The sequence below is a fragment of the Camellia sinensis genome, chromosome 1, assembly GCF_055761805.1.
Source record: "Camellia sinensis isolate YWXY chromosome 1, ASM5576180v1, whole genome shotgun sequence".
In the NCBI taxonomy this organism is placed as follows: Eukaryota; Viridiplantae; Streptophyta; class Magnoliopsida; order Ericales; family Theaceae; genus Camellia; species Camellia sinensis.
Window position 1 is genome coordinate 253,640,576 of NC_138961.1, and position 23,078 is coordinate 253,663,653.

General features: G+C 37.2%; 3 protein-coding genes across 5 annotated transcripts; 1 reads left to right on the top strand and 2 right to left on the bottom strand.

The window, feature by feature from the left end:
• The first annotated feature begins 3,789 nt into the window (after positions 1-3,789).
• On the top strand, positions 3,790-11,205 carry LOC114289145 (aspartokinase 2, chloroplastic). Of its 2 annotated transcripts, none has more exons than XM_082902769.1 (14): positions 3,790-4,138; positions 4,554-5,221; positions 5,325-5,407; positions 5,530-5,570; positions 6,164-6,318; positions 6,981-7,130; positions 7,245-7,340; positions 7,571-7,687; positions 8,847-8,966; positions 9,055-9,147; positions 9,250-9,372; positions 9,674-9,790; positions 10,231-10,293; positions 10,703-11,205. In XM_082902769.1, exons 2-14 carry the CDS (start codon positions 4,835-4,837, stop codon positions 10,850-10,852), a joined length of 1,695 nt encoding a protein of 564 aa, XP_082758895.1. In that variant the 5' UTR covers positions 3,790-4,138; positions 4,554-4,834; the 3' UTR covers positions 10,853-11,205. The 2 variants fall into 2 exon arrangements, with proteins under 2 accessions (XP_082758895.1, XP_082758898.1); XM_082902772.1 differs by having other exon boundaries at positions 9,250-9,366.
• A 568-nt stretch (positions 11,206-11,773) lies between these two features.
• On the bottom strand, positions 11,774-16,140 carry LOC114289803 (Pentatricopeptide repeat (PPR) superfamily protein). The gene is made up of 2 exons (XM_028233621.2): positions 12,620-16,140; positions 11,774-12,519 (listed from the first exon to the last, which is right to left on the bottom strand). Exon 1 carries the CDS (start codon positions 15,357-15,359, stop codon positions 12,891-12,893), a length of 2,469 nt encoding a protein of 822 aa, XP_028089422.2. The 5' UTR covers positions 15,360-16,140; the 3' UTR covers positions 11,774-12,519; positions 12,620-12,890.
• Positions 16,141-16,498: 358 nt separating this feature from the next.
• On the bottom strand, positions 16,499-23,078 carry LOC114289811 (RING/U-box superfamily protein). 2 transcript variants are annotated; one of them, XM_028233633.2, is made up of 9 exons: positions 22,751-23,078; positions 22,243-22,289; positions 20,727-21,881; positions 19,896-19,984; positions 18,871-18,973; positions 18,687-18,791; positions 17,773-17,890; positions 17,074-17,259; positions 16,499-16,830 (listed from the first exon to the last, which is right to left on the bottom strand). In XM_028233633.2, exons 1-9 carry the CDS (start codon positions 22,959-22,961, stop codon positions 16,676-16,678), a joined length of 2,169 nt encoding a protein of 722 aa, XP_028089434.2. In that variant the 5' UTR covers positions 22,962-23,078; the 3' UTR covers positions 16,499-16,675. The 2 variants fall into 2 exon arrangements, with proteins under 2 accessions (XP_028089434.2, XP_028089427.2); XM_028233626.2 differs by having other exon boundaries at positions 20,727-21,908; positions 22,751-23,048.

A 23,078-nucleotide genomic window follows, 5' to 3' on the forward strand; every position in this document is an offset into this window, starting at 1 on the left:
TCACATTGCCAACGGGCCGGGCCCGCCCTGTCCCAAGGTCGGGCTTTGGGCTGCCCACGGGTCACGGGCCAATTGTACACTCTTATCAATGTGAATGTTAACATGTCAATGTGAATATTCACATTGTCAACAGGCCGGGCCGGGCTCGCCCCGGGCCACCCACGAGCCGTGGACGAGTTTCGGGCAGCCACGGGGCGCGGGCTAATTTTACACTCCTATCAATGTGCATGTTAACATATCAATGTGAATATTCACATTGTCACTGGTCGGGCCAAGCCTGCCTCGGGTTGCGGTCGGGCTTCGGGCCGCCCACGGGCTGCGGGCCAATTTTACACTCTTATCAATGTGAATGTTAACATGTCAATGTGAATATTCACATTGTCAACGGGCGGGGCCGGGCCCGCCTTGGGCCGCGGGCGGGCTTTTGGCCGTCCATGGGCCGCGGGCCAATTTTATACTCTTATCAATGTGAATGTTAACATGTCAATGTAAATATTCACATTGTCAACGGGACGGACCGGGCCCGCCCCGGGCCGTCCATGGGCCGCGAGCGGGTTTCGCGCCGCCACGGAACGAGGGCCAATTTTACACTCATATTAATGTGAATGTTAACATGTCAATGTGAATATTCACATTGTCAACGGGCCGGGCCGGGCCGAGTCGGGCCCGCTCTAAGCTGCTGTCTAGTTTTGTACTCTTATCAATGTGAATGTTAACATATCAATGTGAATATTCACATTGTCAACGGGCCGGGCCGGGCCGAGTCGGGCCCGCCCTGGGCTGCTGTCTAGTTTTATACTCTTATCAATGTGAATGTTAACATGTCAATGTGAACATTCACATTGTCAACAGGCCGGGCCGGGCCTGCGCCACGGGCCGTGGGCGGGTTTCGGGCAGTTACGAGGCGCGGGCTAATTTTATACTCCTATCAATGTGAATGTTAACATGTCAATGTGAATATTCACATTGTCAACGGGGCGGGCCGGGCCCTCGCCCGAGCTACGGGCTGGTTTTTGGCCGCGGCCCAATTTTATACTCTTATCAATGCGAATGTTAACATGTCAATGTGAATATTCACATTGTCAACGGGCCGGACCGGGCCCGCCCCGGGCCGCGAGTGGGTTTCGCGCCGCCACGAGACGGGGGCCAATTTTACACTCCTATTAATGTGAATTTTAACATGTCAATGTGAATATTCACATTGTCAACGGGCCGGGCCCGCCTTGGCTCGCGGGCGGGTTTCGGGCTGCCCACGGGCCAATTTACATTCCTACAAATGTGAATTTTAAAATATGAATGTTCACATCATTAAATTGCTAATCGTTGAAAAAATATTTATAAGGGTATCAAAATTAAATATAATGGCATAAGTGTCCAAGAAAATAGTGTAAATCAAGAAAATGGACTTTTATGGAATAAAACTATACATACATGGGACTAAATGGGTTAAAAAATTCCTTCATGGACTTCTTAGGTTAAAACACTTCTAAATTGGACTTATCAATAAAAATCCCATTATAAGTATATTTTTGAGATTTGTTTAAAATACAGATTGTCCCTATGATTTGAAAAATTACAAATATTCCCTTATTATAATTTTTTATTTAACAGAATTAACTAAAAAATAAAATTCATAATTACTCTCCTACACAATAATAAAATTACCTAAATTATTAATTGAAACATATTTTTAACATCATTAAAAACTGTTAATTGATTTAATAAAATGAGCGATATGTTATGAAATTTGAAACCTCAAGAGGTGAAATGTAATTTTTAAAATCACAGAAAATGATTCGTATTTTAATCAAATCTTAGAGAATGCATTTATAATTTATCTTATATTTTTTTAGTCACAATCTAAATCCAAATCACTTGTCAAATGAAGACTAAGGCTCCATTTAGGAAATGGGTTAACATTTTGGTTTTTTAATTTTTGATTTTTTTGACTATCTTAGTCAATCTGAGATTAAAAAGTCTAATATTGAAGAGTTTTCAACTTTTTTGTAAGAAAAAAGATGTAACAATTATAAGTTAAATATGATATTTTATTTTATTAAATTAAAAATATTTATTTTATTTTTTGTGATTATTTTAACTAAAAAAAACCCTCAAACCCAGCTTCCAAACATAGGCTAAAAGAACAACTCACGCACCTACAAAACAATTGCCAAGAATGGGAAAAGGCGTTGTTGGTGGCGTGTGTGCTCCTCCTCCTCCGCCCATAGGGTTACGCTTAAAAATTTGAGAAGATCAGCGGCTGAGATGAAGTCTGTGACAAAGAAAAAGTTTATTTTAAAAGAGTAATGCTACCTGTATTAATTATTGTACTAATATTAGTTATGACATTATTATTGACCAAACTCATTGTATAAATTATAAATATCAAAAATATTTTAAATTATGTCACATCGTTAATTAATATATTAATTAGTACACTAATACTATGCCTCCATTTGGGAAGTGAGTTAACTTTTGGCTTTTTTAACTATTGAAAAAGAGTAATGATTCATCCCCTTTTCCCCCCACCCCCTTTGACCCCCTCTCTCTCTCATTGGTTACCTTTTCTTTTTCTTTTTCTTTTTTTTCCTGCTCCTCCAATCACCCCTGCCACGTGGCAAAGGGGGTGAGGGGGTGACCCCCAAAAGGGGGTCCCAAGCATTATTCCCCAGTGGAGGTCACTGGGGTCTTCTCCCATTGGTCAAAAACTGCTTTCCTTTTCTTTTTTTTTTCCAGCGAATGAGGGGGTGACACCTCACTGGGGGTTGTCAGTGGGGGTCACCCCAGTGGGGGTCTGTAGCATGGCCCTTAACTATTTTAGTCTCAACTAAAATACTTGATTTGAGAAGAACTTTTTAACTTTTTGATTTTTTTATGAAAAAATAGTGTAATGATTATGGGTTAGATGTGATATTTTATTTGTTATGACTAAAATAATCTATTTTATTTTTTGTGACTATTTTAACCCCAAAATTACTTGTCAATCACCACCTATATATAGTATTGTTAATTTAAAAAAAAAACAATCAAAATGAAAACTGCGTCAAAATCCCTAGTGTCCACTCATTCCATTTTCTTTGTAACAGGAAGGAGGAAAAGTTTGCATTCTAACAAATACTAATGTTGTGTTTGGTTAGGAGATTTGATGAGGAATTTGAAAAAAGAAATAGAAAAGATAGGTAAAATGAAATAAAATATACTTAGATTTTACCTAATTTCACACACATTTTTCCTTTCTCTTTCTAAATTCCTCCTTAAATCTCTCCGCCAAAAACAACATAAAAACTGGTCAACCGCTTAATAAAGTCGCGCCGACTCAAATCAAAACCATTCAAAATTAATCCCATGAATTTGACTTTGAGATGGCCTGTTGATTAGTTGGGTTGGGTTAAATTAGTAAGTCAATTCAATTCTGATAAAATTTGTCATACTGTTTTAAAAATAGATCTACCCATTCAATTTATTTATATAGTATATATAAACTATACAACAATTTTTTTGTATTATTTATACATATTTTTTTCTTCTAAATTTAATATTATTAATCAAATAAAAACTCTCCTGTTATTTTCATTATATTTTATATGTGAATTTTGTATTAGAATTCCAAATAAATAGTGCAATTTCCTAGTAAAGAAAGTTAAAGGAAACAGTAAAATCTTCCACCGACCGACCTATTATATTAATTTTGATAATGATGAGTGAAAAGAAAAGAAAAGAAATGAGTTTGATTAATTAAAAATTAATTTATTATATAAATAAACATAATTATAAACTCAATAATTATAGTAATTAAATTAAACTTAAACAATGAATGTACAACTATGTTCAACTTATGTTGGGTTGGGTCAAATTTAAATTTAGTAAATCAAACTTGAAATAGACGAGACTCGACTCGACTCGTCGTGAACCCCAACGACGACATCCTCCCTCTTACAAAAACAACACAGGCTGGCAGACACGTTTTCCTCGCTCGGTCGCTGGCGTTCCACCGGACCACAACAGAGAAAGAGAACCTCTCAACTCAAGGAATAACAACCACCCTACCCTACCCTACCTACCTAGACCACTCCACCACCACCTCTTCCTCTGCTTTTGACACTTCCCCTCCCTGTTCTGTTCACAGATCTGTCTGCAGGTACGTTTCGTAATTTCCATTTCAGTTATTTTTCTTTCTCCATTGCCATTGGTAGGTACCCCGTTTGGGTTTGGGTTTGGGTTTGGGTTTGGGTTTGGGTTTGGCTGGTAATAAAATGCGGGAAAGTTAAAAAAAGATATAAAAACTTGTGATTGTGATTGTGTTGAGATCCGGGATGCCCACTAAACAACAGTAACATATTTTGTTGGTTAAAAATCTCCTCCCGCCGCGACCAAACTGCAAATTAGTGTTTCTTTAAATTAAATTAAATTAAATGTCTCCTCCTGTCTTTGTCTTTGTCTGTCTCCTCTCCTGTTATTTTATATAAATTTCCATTCTGTTGGTGTTGGTGTTGGTGTTGGTGTTGGTGTTGGTTTTCAATTAATTAATTCAATCAAGTAATGTCCATGTGCAGATCATTTGGCAGACGAGACGAGCTGAGAAATCTTGCAAGTTCTTGGAATTTATTTACATACTAAAAGAAATTGTCCATTTTATTAGATATCATATTGGTGTCAAAACCGGAAGCCCACTTGTCTCTCACTTTATTGTTTGTTTGAATACCCACCCCCCAACCCAACCTTCTCATATTTGTCGAACTAACTTGCTTTTGCCACACTCCATTCACTCTTTTGATAGAATAGCCAAAAAGCCTCTTCTTTTTTTTTTTTCTTTTTTTTTTCTTTTATTTTAAAAATGGCAACTTCATTGCATTTTTGTGGAGTCAAAAATCCTCACCCTTCTTTTTCGAGGACAAATTTGCATTGCCAGCTTCGTTTTTCTGTATCTGCGGCTTCACTTACTGGATTATGTACTAGAGCTGTAGAAACTTCCTGCACAAGGAGAGTTTTAAGAGTGAATTGCGAGGGAACAACTGTCCATGTGCTTGAGCGGAATAAAATTCAAAATCAAAATTGTGATGGGGTCTTCCATGAGCTGACATGCGTTATGAAGTTTGGTGGATCATCAGTGGCCTCATCTGACAGGATGAGAGAGGTTGCTGACCTTATTCTCAGCTTCCCAGAAGAGAGGCCTGTCATAGTTCTCTCTGCCATGGGAAAGACTACTACCAAGCTTTTACTGGTATACTTGATTCTTACTGTGTTTCATATTTTGTTATCTAGTCTTCAAATTTTTTCCATCGTCTGAATAACGTGTCAACTGAAATCGGTCTTTTGTGTACCAGGCTGGAGAAAAGGCTGTCACTTGCGGTGTTTCCAATGTCTCTGATGTTGATGAGTTCAATTTTGTGAAAGAATTGCACCTCAGGTCGGAAATCTTTTTTTCTTTCATGTTCCCCCTCCTCCCCCCTCTTATCTGGATGATGAAAATTTGCATTTATATTTTATCTTTTAAATTCCTTCTTATTGTACATATATATGCATTATTAGGACTATGGATGAGCTAGGAATTGACAGGTCCACTATTTCAAGTAAGTTCCTTCGTTTCCATGAAGTTCTCTTGTTCTATGTTGATATGAATTGAATTCCTTCAAGTTGTATAGTCTTAATATATATATATATATATATATTTTTTTTTCTTTCTGTAAAACAAACTTCAATATACTAACTAGTAACTTTTCATTCATTATCTTGCTACCATATCCCAATACCACCACTTACACACTCTGCCATTGTCTATTTTTTTGCTTCATGGAACGATGTGCATCAAATTCTATTACTTCTTTGGAGAACATGTAGGCTGCTGCATATTTGGGAAAATTAAATTGCAGAAATAGTACACTGAGATATTGCCTTTTATAAAAGTAAACCAAACTCTAATTTTAAAAAATAAACAACATTGGCAACCTAATGCCAATTCAATGAAATAAAAACTTATTCCACATTTATGATTTTCATGGACTTTTGATTTACCTAGTATTTATTTATGGGGTATAAATAATGTTCATTGACCATGTACTTTTTCAAATGATACTAATACTTCTTTTTTTTTAAAGTGAGATGTTCATGCATTCTTACTTGTGTATGTTTTGGTTATGTTTTTAATTCTGAAAATATTTTACAGCACACCTAGAAGAATTGGAGCAACTTCTGAAGGGAATTGCTCAAGTGAAAGAGTTAACTCTACGTACGAGAGACTACTTAGTCTCTTTTGGGGAGTGCATGTCGACAAGAATTTTTGCATCATATTTAAGTAAAATTGGTGTTAAAGCTCGCCAAGTATGTTGTTTTCTGATAGTTTATCTAATTTTTTGTGTTTTTTACTTGCTTGCTTATCCCCTTTGTTTTACATTTGAGATAAACTTGAAAGGCTAGTATTGCTTGATAATTTTTTTTGACCTTATATGAGACAGTACTAGTTAAACCAAAAGGAAAAGATTCACATGTGATACGAAAAATTGAAATGGTCAAGTACATGTAGGGCTTTTGATTGGTGTGGTTATTGATTTATTGAGTTCCATGAACAATTTTGTTGTCTTGTAGGTTGTCTATTGGATTTCTACTTGTGCATGTATATCATTATCTGAGGCATCTTGATCCTTTTGAATCTTCATCTACCCACATCCCATTTTGCAATAGTCTTTTACTGATGAAAGAATGTTAGAAGCCTCTTTACTTCTTTCAAGCTTGTAATTTGTGGTTGAAAGAAGTACATATAACTTGATTCCGTAAACGTCTTTTGGACATTGACATTTGTCTCAGTTAAATGACTTTAAATGTTTCTTTCTGTTAACTTTCTGACATATAACCTAACCCCGTAAATGTAATATACTTCCTTCTGTCACCTGTCCTGCTGGTTAAAATGTTTGCTGTACTTTCAGGTACCTCATTAATGATTTCTTTGATCATGACTAAATACAATGATGTGCATCATTTTGCAGTACGATGCATTTGATATTGGTTTCATAACGACAGATGACTTCACAAATGCGGATATTCTGGAAGCAACTTATCCAGCTGTTGCAAAGAGGTTACACAGTGATTGGATTAGTGATCCTGCAATTCCTATTGTTACTGGCTTCCTTGGAAAGGTCTTCCTGCCTGTTGTTCCTTGATAGTTTTCCTCTTTAAAAGTCATTATCTGCTTGAATCTTGACCATTTGAGCGACTGTCTTAATGATATTTTAAATCCATTATGATTGCAGGGCTGGAGATCTTGTGCAGTGACTACATTAGGTAGGGGTGGTAGTGATTTGACAGCCACAACCATTGGTAAAGCCCTGGGGTTGCGAGAAATTCAGGTCAGTGCTTACCCTAAATACATTTATGTCAGAAGTTGTTCATATATCTGCATATGTATACATGGATATGGGATAACATTATAAATAGCATACTATGGAACAGTGTGAAACAGTGTATTCTTATGAGCTCTAGTTGTATGAAATTTTGATTCAGATTCCATAATTTGTAATTGCGTGACTTCCATACAAGTTTCTAGACAAATAAGAACCTGTTTTTCAATCCATTACAGGTGTGGAAGGATGTTGATGGTGTTTTGACGTGTGATCCTAACATATATGCACGCGCAGAACCTGTGCCATATCTAACATTTGAGGAGGCAGCAGAGCTTGCTTATTTTGGTGCTCAGGTATCATTTTAGGGAAATTCTACTATACACACCGCCTACCATATACACCCCTAAGTTATATCATTTTCTTCTTTAATTATGACTAATTTTCTTCTTTAGTTATGACCTTGTTTTAATTATCACTTATGAGATCTTTGGTTGTGCGTCATGTGTTGTTTGGTTATGATTTTTTTTTTTTTTTTAGTTATGACTCTGAAAGTATGAAATTGTATCATTTTCTTCTTTAGTTATAAGGTGCATACGGTACACACCATTTGAGAGGTGTGCACCATAGTCTTTCCCATCATTTTATGGCATGCATTGCTTTGTACTTATTATTAATTTTTTGCATGGGCTTGGTATGGCCTCGGGTTATAATTTGCATTTGCATGAAATATCTTGTTTCTATTTGTGGTTTCTTTTATGCTTATCCTGCACTAAATCTGTCACAGTAGCTCGAATTACTTGTCACAATAGCTGGATTTGCAGCTGAATCTTGTCGGGGGACTTTCTGCATATGGATTCAGCTTGATAATTTGAAGCAATTGTCCAAGTTCTCATGCAAAGGACGAGGGAAAACTTCCCCCCACCTCCCACCCTCCCAAAAAGAAAAAAGAGTATGGGAATTTTTAAAAACAAGAAAGAAAAGGCTGAGTCTGGATGCCAAATTTCTGGAATCAGCCAACAGATTTTAGCTCAAATATATCCTCAGCATTATTCAGACCTGCTCTCTCAATCTAAATCTGGCCATATATGAAATTAATTCGATTTTAAGAACTGCTCCTAACCTGACCACAGTTCTTAACTGGCGGTAAAAACTCGATTTATTGTGTTTGTCCCTAGGACCTTTTGACTGTGCTTTTCTGGATAACAAGTAAGACTGGGTAATTGTGTGGTTGAACTCACTGGATTTTTCAAAGCTATGAACCTTGTTATATTTTTTCTTATCATGCTTTTTGATTATTTCTAGTTGCTGAAATTGATAAAAAAAAAAAAAAATTTTAACCAGAAGTACTTTTGATGACCTTTTGATATACACAAGTTTGTAACTCATTAATGCATCCTAGATACTTGTTGGTTGCTGCATAATTTGACAAAGTTGTAAGTTGATAGATTGCTTTGCTTTGATTTGATAAATAATAATGAATTTGCTAGATGCATTGTTTTTGTGCTTTTAAAGGTCCTGCATCCACAGTCTATGAGGCCGGCAAGAGAAGGTGATATTCCTGTTAGGGTTAAGAATTCATACAACCCTAAAGCTCCAGGTACCCTCATCACTAGAGCAAGAGATATGAGTAAGGTGTGTAGCAGCATCCTCTGCAGTAAATGAAACTCATTATTTTATAGGAAATTTAAACAGCTTATAACATGCAATTTTCTATTTCTAGGCAGTATTGACTAGCATTGTCTTGAAACGGAATGTGACCATGTTGGATATTGTTAGCACTCGCATGCTTGGTCAATATGGCTTCCTTGCCAAGGTAAAGGAGCTAAGTACTGTGTCAAGTTCTTTCTGTCCTTGGGTTGGTTCCATTGCTCTTCCAAGCTTTAATGCACTATGCTTGGAATTGACTTCTGTGCAGGTATTCTCAACCTTTGAAGATTTAGGCATTTCTGTGGATGTTGTAGCTACAAGTGAAGTTAGTATTTCCTTGACTTTGGATCCATCAAAGCTCTGGAGCAGGGAGTTGATTCAGCAGGCAAGCGTACGATATCGTTCTTCGTCTAGGTTTTCATCCCCACATAGTTCATGTTGACTGTTTGGAAATAACTTTTTTGCCATATGGATGATCTCTTTGAATGCATGAACCCCTTTAATGGGTGCACATGTTGATACTGTATGCAAGGAGTCTGATAAAATGAAACCCTAATTATTTATAATCACTTTACCAAATACAATATGCTTTCAACCTTTTTGGTATTGGATATAGTGACAAAGTTTTATCTTCTCTAGTGCTTCAACTGTGAATTTCTAACCTTATTTGGTATTATGTCTTCTTTGAACAGGAGCTTGACCATGTTGTGGAAGAACTTGAAAAAATTGCAGTTGTAAATCTCCTTCAGAAAAGATCAATTATATCTCTGATTGGGAATGTTCAAAGGTCATCGCTGATACTAGAGAAGGTAGTGTATCATACTATACTTTAGAGTCTGTTTGGACTTCTTGTTTTTTGTGTGGTATTTTTTGTTTTGGTGGGACTGGGTGACTCCCTTGTCCTGTGGTGATACATTTGTGTGGATTACGTAATTTTAATTTATCTCCCTTCTGTTCTTTTCTTTTTTTTTCTTTTTTCTATAACATATATATATCTTCACAGTTTTTGACTTCCCACATAAATGTTCTATTAAAACTCATCTTAGCGGTCATTAGGAAATCACTCTTATTCGTTCTTTCAAACACTCAAGTAATCCCCTATATTCTTAATCTTTGTGTTCTCTATTGCATGGTGAGTAGCATTGTTCACCCTTTAATGAAGCCAGATTCGACCATCATTGGCTTCTCATTTGTGTATGACTATTTGGTTCTGATTTTGATTCTTTCTCTTGGGTGCATTTTCTGGCAGGTGTTTCGTGTCCTTCGCACCAATGGGGTCAATGTTCAGATGATCTCTCAAGGTGCATCTAAGGTATTTAGACAACCATATCCTTTTCTCTCTTGCATGTATTTTTGTATGGCATAATTCAGCTCTCAGACCCACGATGAGGTCTTTATCACAATGACCACCTATTCACATATGTTCAATGATTCAGGATGTAGCACTAATTGTGCCATTTTAGTAAATTCTGATTTCCAAAGTACCTTGGTAATAGTAATTTTAAAAAATATAAACAAAATACTAAGGGGACAAAATCAGATCATCGGGAATTATATATTTTGTTCTCATCTAGTAACTCTAAGTTGGACAATATTGCGTCTGCATAGACATTCTTGCACTGGATGTGGTCATGAAGTCTCGAGTTTGCGGAAGAAAATGTTTTACATTTTTTTTCTCTTCATCTGTTTTAAGAGATTGTTTTGTTGTTGCTGCCAACCAGGTTAACATCTCATTGATAGTACATGATAGTGAGGCAGAACAATGTGTGAGGGCTCTCCACTCTGCCTTCTTTGAGAGTGATATGTCAGAACTAGATTGGGAATGTGGATCTCAGAATGGTTCCTTTTCAGTGTTGCCAAATGGATGTTGACTGGCTTCTAGATCAACGGTAATTGATGTGTTCTCTAGATATGGTTACATTTTAAACCGAGGAGTTACCTGTTACAATTATTAGGATGTAGTATGCAAAACTATTCTTGTTTGATGGATATCAAATATATCCAATGGTTTATGCAATAAGGTCTTTGTAGCAGTTGACTGTGTCAGAAATAGATCAAAGACTCTTAGATTTTATTCTAAATTCACTTGTATTTTTTTTCCTATTCATTTTTTCAAAGGACCCGTTTTTGTCCTCTGTACTGGTGGCGGGCAATTGGATAATGGAAAATGCATTCTGTTGTAATAGCTATTATTATCCTCCAGTGTGGATGCTTTTGGTTAAAATAGTGGCCAGAGGTGGTTTTTTATTCAGTATTTTTATTTGAATCATTAACACTACTGTTGTTACTGGATGGATGATATCAAATTGCAATGGAGGTGAACAAAATACTTCGGTCATGTGTGTGGTCTTATTTTACAATTTTTGTTATGTTAGCCTCTGAAAATTACTTATATTGGTGAATTTGGTCAACCTTCCCCTGGAGGAAGGGGCAGGGAAATGTGCCCAGCAAGTTTTGATGAGCGCTGCTATGTTAGTTAGCAGTATTAGTAGTAGGTTTTTTACTTTTGATAACAGAAATCAAAATTTGGTCACTGCAACATTACTATTACTAATTTATGGGCGCAAAAGACTACCTACAATGAGACCCCAGCCAATTGCCCCAAGTAGTTATGAAGAGGGCAATTAGGTGTCAAGGTAAGTGAGATTTCAAGTTTTTCTTTGTTTTTTTTAAATGCAGTCCCAAGTGTATGTAAATTTATTTTATTGAGTCAGGTTAAGTTGAACTAAGGAGCTTCAAATATGCTCAATTTTGATTTGTTTACCTAATGAAATAGTTTCAAATAAAATTAGTAAGTTAAACACGAGTCGAAGTTAAATACCCCCGCCAAAATTAAAGTTCAACTCCTTGAAGGAGGTTCTCGACAATTTGCTCAACAAGAAGAGGAAATGAAATTTGGTATAGTTTTGTAGATATGGAGTTTATGTCGTGAATGGATGTGGAGAGAATCACTCTTCTTTCTTTGACATTTGATGTTGTCGATCCTTCTCGGTTTTTGAACACCTGAAAATGACATCCTCTGTATGTTCTTTCTTTGCTATCCATCCCTTGAAAGACTTTCAATGAAATTCAGTGCCTGACTGCTTTAGAAATACAATTTCTGAACAGATCAAGTGTTGTCAGCAATTAACATAGGCAAGGGGCACCATCTCATAAACAGCCTGACCTAGGCAACAAAAATACAGGATGATCACTATATGGAAAGTGATTTCCTCAGTAGCAGCAAAAGGGAGAGAACCCTGGAAGAAGATGCAGCCATCCTCGAGTAAGAAGCGGTGTTGCTGGTGCATGTGCTTCCTTCATGTGTAAACTCGCAATGCCCTTGCAATTTCCAGCATTAACCTTGAGGTTATGGGTTCAACTCACGGGGCAACCACTTTGTGCACTATGCTAAAAGTTAAGTGTATACCCAATCTTTCACCTTCCAAATACACGTTAATGTATACTAATTGGGTATTGTTTTTATGAAGATCCATTTCTTCTGCATACATGTTTGGAGGAGGGACCATCAAGATCCACTACTGGTTTCCCAAATTAACTGCACCAAAATTGAGACCTAAAATTTGTTAGACGGTTCCTCACTTGGGCTCCTATCAAGAGCTTCTTTTGATCAATGGAGTAAATAGAATAAGAAATACCTCAATAAACTTTGTCACTATGTTTATACACGAGGAAATTGATGATGCAAATCCAATATGCGTTGCATGGGCTTCAGAGATTCGTAGCTTTGCCCGTCTCTCAGAGTAAGTAATTACACAATCTGTGCGAATTCTCCACAGAAACTCAGACTTTCCCTAGTCACTGCATTTTCTCCAGAGTAAAATCGTAGCGTCTGGCTGTCGCCTTGGATTTATCCCCTTGATTTGGCCTGCTGCCAGTGAAAGAAACCTTCCCCTTTGGTCCACAAAATCACCAATAATCCCCACATGAGCAGAGCCCATATCTAAAATGATGGAATCTGCTTGAATCCCTCACTGTAATTTCACGACCAACGATCTTTGAAATCACCTTGATTGCAGCATGGCAGTCTGTACAGGCCCTTAAGTTCTTCATCACCAGTATTGATGAACCCTCAGGGGTACTGATTAATGCAAATGCAATAGCTAAGCGCTCACTGTGATATTTAAGGGACTCCACTTTGATTTCCTCATCCACATTGTGAAGGGCACAACTTAGGTCGGGCTTGTACCCTTCTTCCTCCATCCGCAGAGTCAACATTTCAATCTTTCTCCTGATCTCATCCATTTGTGGGTGGATCTTATCATTTGCGGAGAATACATGAATCTTGTGTTTTATTTCTACCCAACTATAAGCAGGTACCTTTTTAACTCCTCGATCCCTCATGGCCTTCTTCACCTTCCCAACATTTTCCCACTGGCCTGCCGCTGCATATATATTAGACATAGTGACATAAGAACCAGCATCTCTAAGCTTGTCCATGTTGAATAGTTGGTCTGCTGCTTTTTTAGCAAGTTCTTGGTTCCTATGGATTCTACATGAATTTAGAATTGATGACCACAGGATCTCATCGGGTTTGAATGGCATTTGAGCCATTAACTTCTCCGCTTCATTGAATCGTCCACTTCGACACAAGACATCAACCACAGATGCATAATGTTCTCTTTTTGGAACAATTTTATAGATTTGAGCCATGGAATTGAAATACTGCAAACCTTCTTCAACAAGACCTCGGTGGCTGCAAGCAGTTAGTACGCTGAGGAAGCTTACTGAATCCGGTTGGAGACCTGACTGAACCATCTGTTTGAATGACCTCATAGTGGCCTCGCCGTCCCCATTCTGAGCATTAGCCGAGATCAACGCATTCCAAGAGACTACATTTCTGTCTGGCATTTCTTGGAAAGTTTGAATGGCACCTTCTATGGATCCACATTTTGCATACATGTCTAGAAGTGCACTACCGCAGAAAACATTGGACATGAATCCCGATCTGATTAGGCATGAGTGGAATTGCTTTCCTTGTGAAATCGAAGCCAAATTTGCTGAAGCTCTTAGCACGCTTGCAAAAGTGGCCTGGTCAGGGCGTACATTAGCTCTATGCATATTGTTGAATAGTTTAAGGCCTTCTTCATGGAGTCCTTTCTGAACATAAGCTGAGATCATGGCTGTCCATGGAACTGAGTTTATGTGGGCCAGGTTGGCAAATACCATATTGGCTTCTTTAAATCTGTCACATTTGGCATACATGTCCACCAGCGAATTCCCTACCAAAGATTCTGAATCAGCTGCCGTCACAATTGTTTGGGAATGAATTTGCCTGCCCATTTCTAAATTTGATGTATTTGCTGCTATGCTCAACATGGTTGAGAAAGGCAATTGTCTCCTATCAAACCCAGTGAGCTGCTGTAATTCACGGAAGAGACGAAGTGATTCTTTGTATTGCCCATCCCATGCATATCCCGTGATTATCACATTATAAGAGACACCATCCAACTCCGGCATCTCATCAAAGAGTTTTCTTGCATAATAAATGCAGTCATGCTTTGAGTAGAAATCCAGCAAGGCATTGCCCACGAACACATTCCAAACAAAATTGGTCTTGAGCACAAAACCGTGAACTTGTTGCCCAAGAGCAATGCCGTCTAACCCAATGCTGGCACATAGCACTGCGGCAAAAGTAAACTCAGTTGGCTTCAAACCCAAATTTTGCATTTCTATAAACAGGTGTATGGCAGCTTCATTCAGTCCATCTTTAGTGTACCCTGTTATCAAGGCATTGAATGTGACAGAATCTCTGGCAGGCATTGCCTTGAAAAGCTCAAAGGCCGGATCAAGACAACGACATTTGCAATAGGAATCAAGCAAGCTGTTGCAAACAATAAGAGTTGAATCATGTCCGAATTTGACGATATGGGCATGAATTTGAACTACTTGTTTTCCCGTGATGGAATCATCGCATCCAGATAGGAGAGTCGCAAATGTCACGTAATCTGGGTCAGTCCCCCACCTGTGCATCTCTCTGTATAGGCTAAAAGCTTGCTTGGGTTGATTATGATGAGAATACCCACCAATCAAGATGGTCCAAGTGACAGCTGTGCGATCAAGCATGTGATCAAACAGTTGTCTTGCTTTTGAAAGATTGCCGGACTTGACATAAGACGAAATCAACATGTTGGCAGAGACAACATTTTGGTGAGGCATTTGGTCGAACAGTCGGCGTGCGAGTGAAAAATCGCCTCTTCTAAGCAAATTGCAGAGTTGGAAGTTGGAGCGACATGTATTGGGGTCGAAACCAGTTTTGATAATTCGGGCGTCCACCAAATTTCGAACACTGAGGAGTTGGTGCTGCGACTTTGGGCATCCTCTTATAGTAGCAGCGGCAGTTAGAAGAAGAAGGTGGTGGTTTTGGAATGAGATCATTCGTGTTTTCAAAACTGTTGACTGTGTTTCTTTTACATTTAATTTTTAGATACTTTTAGACTAGAAGACTCAATTTAAAAAATAAAAACTAAGTTGAAGAAAACAAAGAAATTGTTTATATTTTGTTTTCATGGAATGGTGTTCAATTTTTAAAAGTTTTTTAGGGTTTTGAAATTTGATTCTTTAAATTCTTTTTAGATATACATTTCACAATTTTACACACTTTTTTTTTTCTTTTTTCTTTTCAAATTTCTCAACCAAACACGCGTTAATATTTAAAAGGTTTTATAAATAAAATAAAAAATATTAGAATAAAAGCTGACCCAAAATGCTGTTGACATATATTTCTATACCATACAATTTACCCAAAATGCTGTTGACATCTAAATACAATTTAAACTCTTTTCAATTCACCAATACCATACAATTTACACAATGTGCCAGAATGTTTATGGTAAATGAGTCGTTGATAATTTAGAAGCAATAAGTTACAAAAGTGGCATGAAAATTATTGCACTGAGAAAGGAAGGTCTTTTTTAGGTTTGGCATCCACAATTCCACCATATGATGTTATGTTAAGGAGGAGGTGTTTGTAGCTTGTGAGTGTACTGCAACTGCAGCCCAATCTCAAACAAACGCGAGTCTCTGTATTTCTTAAACGCACTCCTTTCCTATTAAAGCCAATCTGGTGTTCAGCTATGTATTTTCTTCTTTATGTTTTTTTTTTTTTTTGTAACTTCGCCCACCCATAATTACGCACAAGGTAGATGAACCTTACCATTTCCCCATATTGTGAAATAAATTAAATTAAAAGTTAAACCTTGAGTGTAAAATAAATTAAAAGTTGACACCTTATCATAACTCATATTGTGAGTAAAAATGTAGAATTTTTTTGAAGGACTCAAACATTTCCCTCCAAACAAAACCGAAAAGATTGAGACTCCCATTTTTACCCACATTGACAACTACATATCAATTTTTCATTTGTTACAAACTCAACCATCTAATGCCGAACTCTCTTGCCATGTCATTGTGAATAATTTGTGGGTGTCCAGCATTTCTGGAAATGAAACTCAAAACCTGGCTGTGGAACTCAGCATTAAACAGACCAATTGCTCGCTGGTCGATTGGTCTGATGGTTCGGTTCTAATAGTAACCTCTTATTCATTTAAAACTATACAGGGAACAAAAAAAACAACAAACAGATGTAAGTTATTATTTGTTGCCATCTAACAGCCACAGATTCTTGCTTGGAGTTCACATATCATCAAAATATACAGATTCTAGTTTTACACAAATAGTGTTTGCGACAGCTTTTAGTAGCGCCGACCACCAGCTGTCGACAGGAGGACTTTACTCGGTTTCTTCCCTTTCTTGGCCATCTCATTCATTTTGGACGCATCTGGGCCTTCAAAAGTTTTTGCTCTGGATATTATATTCGCAAACGATGGAGTACCATCATTCCTCAAACCTACAGAAAACAAAACAGTCTAGTAATGGGCGAACATACATATTCCAAAGCAAGCCATAGAATAATGAAAAGAGTATTAGGAGAGAAAATAAAGAAATAATTTGCCGATTTAAGCTTTGCCAAAATACATCTCAGTATGCTGATAATAATGCGTTCGTCCAGGTACCCATGTCATGAAGGAAAATAGAAGCCTAAAACATGGGGTCTCAGGCAGCCAAAATAATAATTGGGGCTAGAGAATACCATTCATACTAGGAGAATTGCTTGTCACTTCAAGTTTATGCGTGCCATCAATTTTCAAGGCTGGAGAGTCATGCGCAGCTGCAAAACCCAGCTTTGCAACATTTGCGAACAGCTTCTTTTCCCTGAGAGTTGGAGGGCTTGATGACGTAGTTGGAAGGCTTGATGATGTAACAGAACTTCCCAAAGCTTAAAAAATGGGAACACAAGGAAGAATAGCACATTAGTCATTTCGCTAAGATCCATGCATCAAAAACTTCATGCAAAGGGGCTCTGAAAATAGCATAGCTTTTGAAGATGCGTGTGGAAAGAAAAAATACAGGATCTAAGAGTTTTTCAGATTGGACAAATGGCCCAAGGAGAACAAGCAAAATCGGAGAATCATTTTAACATACAACATCCTGAAAAATAGACAATTCAATGGGAGCATAATCACTGAACAAAAGTTATCTTGATGGAACCACGGGTAGAAATATTTCAAGCACACCATATAGAACTTCAACTTCCTTGAGCACAACTTTTAAACAAGTCTTAAGTCCCAACAAGCCAAGGACAAGGAGATTACCCAGTGTGTTTTATTTCGAACAGATCAATTAACAAATCCTGTGCTTCAAAAACTTATATTTATCCTACATACAGCCTTCTGGAGTTCATTTCATTACAGTTACTTCAACCAACATTTTATAATGAACAAAATATCACCTTCAAAGTCATCCATGGAGAAGGTAGGGGAAGTATCGCGAGAGCATTGTGCAAAATTAGATGGTACGAGCACACAATGTGTTGAAACAACCTCAGCCCTGTTTTTCTCCTCCCGTTCCTGGAAAGAAGTAGCATGTGAAATCTAAATAGTTCCTTAACCACAATGCATTAAAAGCAACACTAGGGACCCCAAATATTCTACCAAACACTCACATGGGTGTGGATTTTTGATGCATTAATAACCTATATGTGAAAAAATATAGTACACATAACACAACAATACTGAAGAACACTATAAATAAACACCTTGATTATGATATTTGTGCAACATTAATAGTAGGATAGTAACAAAAATATACCAAATCAATCCACACAGTCCTCTTAAGACCATCACAGTGCATTATGCATTATATGGAGGAAGTGTGCACAGAGCAATGTTACAGCACATCTATGACAAGAGTAGAAAAGAAGGGTTTTAATTGCGAAGTAAAATGATTTTCAGCATAGGAATCCTTTTTTTAAAAGCTTTGTAACTCAGAGCATTCAAGTGATGTATGAGCAAGCACACGTGTGCACATTTGTTGTGCATATACCACTCAAGCCATTAAAAAAGGGAAAGACAAGTATGCTTTCTTCCACGACAATGCAAGCACAAACAGATGTACATATACCACTCAAACTATTATTAATCACGGTTGCCATGAGTCAGATTTTGTGATGATAAAGGACAAATATACCGTAACACTTTAATCATCTCTTCTTTTTTCCTTTTCTTTTTCTTTTTTTTAATTGACAAGTGCTAAAACACCATAATCACATAAATGATAAATGTCATAGGCCATAATGCTGGATGATGAATATAGATTTCTAGGAGATGTAAATCATATACCAGACGAAAAAATTAGAGATGATACCTTCCTCGCAAGACGTTTTCTCTGCTTTTCCCGATTCTTAATTTCATCCATAAATGGAGAAAGAGCATCAGGAGGCAACGAATCACTGAGATCAATTTCACAAAGCTGAAAAACAAGAGAATAAATTATTTCATATAATAAACATACCACTTCGGATATGAATGATCCAACAGAAAAGGTATACCTGAAATGTTGTTGTCAAAGAAAAATGGCTTAAGAAACGGTAACGCCTCCTTATGGCCTCTGATTGAGTTACTGTCTCCAATTGTAAAATCTTTCCACTGATTCTGTAATTCATAAACACTAGTTAAAAGAGCTAATGGATCAAGAAGGAAGCAACACAAGCACATTTAGCAGCTACGTCACACTGGTAGAGGAATGATTGCAGCCATCTGATCTGGATATGAAGGGTTAAAATTGTCCTATTTGACTCATTTCTAGTCCTAATAGGTTTCAAACTCCATTTTAAGGGGAAAAAGGATTAGTGCACAATTCCCAAGGGCCTCCACTCGAGTAGACCACAAGGATTTTGGGCAAACAATCCATTAGCCTCCACTTGAAGTGTGCTTGAACCTAACTCGAGCAGTGGTAACAATCTGCAATTCTATAGATGTCCGGAATCCTGGTCTTGAAGCCCACTTGAAGGATACTCAAATGGACTAGCTTGGCTTGGCTCAGAATTAATGGCAGCGCTACCCGCTTGTGCGGGCACACAGAACTCAGTCCTACTAGGTTTTGATGTTTTCCAAACCTATTAAAAAAACCATCAAACTATGTTTTCTTTTTATATATAGAAAAAAAAAAAAGGACACAGTAAGAATATAAAATAGTACAACTCTTTGAAACCCATGGTTTTCAATCTTCAACATAATTCTTCTTGTTTAGTTCACTCATATGAAGTGTTTCTAATTGGGTGATTTCACTGGGAAAAATAAAAATAATAAAATAATCCACACATTAGGAAAAAAATTTCCATGGTGCACTAATGAGTATATCATGCAAAACTTTTAAAAAATAAATAAATAAATAAAAATGTCAGTATAAATTACAAATTACACAGTAATTTTGGAGCTAATAAAGTTGCATAACAGATAGTGACTGAAGGAATTATAAAATGTACAGGACAAAAGTTTCAATCTTCACTTTCAGCCAAAAAATATAAATGTATCTATTTGGTAGAGGTGCATAAAGTTTCAGTTTCTCACAAACCTGTGTGGAAGCATATCATAGCTCCCATGATGGTGTAGAAGACACTTCATGTTTAAAGGATGAAGGATTAGGTGCTGACCATCAACAGCCTGAAATAGACAAACACAGATCTGTAAACAACCATTATGGAATCACACATCACCATTTAAAGGGCATGAAAACAGACCGGCAATAGCTCTTCTTATAGGCAGCAGGCATATATGACTAGACTAGAAGCCTAAAGTGAGTCATGGAACCTGATAATGAGACAGCCTGCTTATATGATTTACACAGGGCTTCACTGTTATATATGCATTTTAATATTATAAATCCTACCTGATGAACTAATTGCCTCACAAGCAGAAGAGTCAGAAAAACATAGTTTTTATTGGAAAATGTAGTTTCATGACTGAATCATCTTGTTTATAACAAATAACTAGCATGGCAAAAGCATTTTTGAAATTTATGGAACAACTTTTGTCCTTTCTATTAAAATAAACTGAAAAAACAATGAGAAATTCAATCACTTCTTGAAGGAGTCATAAAATATAGGATCGTCTGACCCAATTGAATCCCAAAAGAATCAAACCTTGATGCATGTAGAAGCATTTATCCAAGTACGGACTCATTGGACTGCTCTCTAGCATAAAGATGCAGCCACTTCTGTAGATTAAACATTAACACCTATATTTAGAAATACATTATACATGGATGATAGATGCAAATTGCACCTATCATCTAGGTGTGTACAGTCGCCACATGTTACTCATCTGACTGACTATAAGCAAACTTCATTACATTCCCTTTCTTTCCCAGGTAAAATACAAAAACTGCTATCTCATTATCAATTACCTGATAGAAATTGTATGAATCCTTTTCGTTTCTATCCCTCAAGCCATCAAAGTTCCTCTGCACACTCTTACTATCTTCATACGAAGAAGATAAAGCACCCTCTTGCTCTCCAAATGGTTCAAACACATCAACATTTTGATCCAAACAGACCTCACCATCCAACTTGCAAGGTTCATGACCAGCAATATTGACATGACTAACCCGCTGCTCATTCCAATATTTTCTCCTATGCTCTAATTGTTCCATTGCAGCACAAACATAAGGAAGTTTCTCCAAGTCATCCACAAGTCCTGAATCTGCTCTGGCTAGCCAACTATCTAGATCTGATATGGCCTTTCTAACTGACAGGTCCACATCTGATGTGAAAATAAACTTCGAAAAGGAAGCAGGAGCGTCTTCATTGGTACCTATCCCTTGTTTGTTTTTCAGGGATAAAGTAATCGAGTCTTTTGGACGGGTTAAAAGCATAAACTCTGCAGTATCACTAACACAGTGCTGCTTAACATTCTCAATGTAGATCGTATACAAATCCTTTGAAGATATCATCATAAAACATAAAGGGCACTTTTTCCAGCATTCACCTTTATGATCATCTTCACCAATTAAAAAGTAGCGCAGAATACAAGGGAAACAAAAAATGTGACCACACGAGGTTATCTGTGGACAAAGAGGATCATCCAAACATATAGGGCATTGTACAGGAAATTGAGTTGACAACTTCATACATATAATATCTTCCCACCTCAACATTTTATCTGGATCCAGTGACTCGGGAGTATAGTCGCCAGAGTCTAACACAACAAATTTGTAATTTGCTTGAAGGAACAAATCTTTGTTGTAAGGCTTCCTCTTTTGATGTCTTCGTGGAGGAGGAGCCCTTGGTTGTGGACGAGAAATAGGATCATAATGAAAATTTAGCAGGTGGTTTCCATTCACCATCTGGGTTTTTCTTCCTGCTGTATGTGTAGAGCTTGCTTGACAATTGATAGAACCAGAAGCCCGTTGACTATGTGGAGAAACAACAATTCCAGACAGCTTCTCTCTGTGCTGAGCAGATCCAACCTCTTGGCCAAAAGAAGCATCACAATGAGAATTTGTAACATTGTTTTGGTGGACCAGAAGTTTCTTACCATTTGGTTTCCATGATTCTTTCACCTGGAAAGGAAGGATGAGGCTCGGCAACTAATAAATGGACAAAAGAAGTGCAAATACAATCCAATATAAGCAAGTGGACCAAAATACTATCTATCTTCTGAATAATAAAACAGAAAATCGGAATTCATCATCAGCCACTGGTTTGAATACCGCATGGTCATGTTATCTTCCAGGAGGAAGGAAGGGAGCGAAAATAACAATAACAATAAGGTTGTATAAACCAATTAGTCAAGCAAGGTTCAGTTTCTAATTCTTAAAAAACCAACTTGTCGAGGTTTCAGTTTGTAGATGTAAAATGGGAAAGTTAGAAACATAACATTCCTGGTACACGAAAAGTCAAATATGAATAATATGAAAGCACCTTTTTGGAAGATCCACTAGAATTTTCTGAAGCTGGAGCCACCGATCCTAACAAAATGAATAAACAAATGTCAGTAAGTACATCTTCTCCAATGCACTGCAGGAACAAACAAACATCTCAGACAGAGACACCCACATGCAAATCACAATCCCTCCCCTCCCCTCCTTTCCTTCACAATGAAATCACATAACTCAGCACCACAGACTAGTGAACACTGAAAGTGCAATGCAAGCTTCCTTGTAAATTTAGTCGCCCAAGAAAAAATAATTATACAGAAATCAACAATCCAATAATATCTCGAACAAGACATTAAAGAAGAAGAAGAAGAAGAAATAAATAAATAAATAATCTCGAATAAGACATCATTAAAGAAAGAAATTTCGAACTTTGAGGTCAAAATTCTAGGGTTTCACATTCGCATGTAAAAAAATAAAAACAAAAAAAAAGAATCAGGAGGGAGGGAGGGAGGGAGCAAACAATACATAAACCCTAGAAGAGAAAGTATCACCTGAAATAATATCGATGGGGTTAGAGATCTGAAGCGAGTGGAGAGATTGAGATTCGATGGGAGGAGATTGAGAGAGATGGGGTTGAAGTTGTGGGTGTGGATGATGATGATGAAGGAAGATGAGTCCATGATTGGAATTATTAGGGTTTTGAGGAGCCTGAGACGAAGAAGACGATGCTGAACCTAGATCCTTGGAAGGCAAGATGGACATGAAAATTTCGCTGGAATTTTTTTTGATCGAAAAAGAGGTTGGTTCGGTTTCGGTTCAGGCAGCACTAGTTGTTATTTATTTTTACATTTTTGTCATGTATATATATTATATATGCTA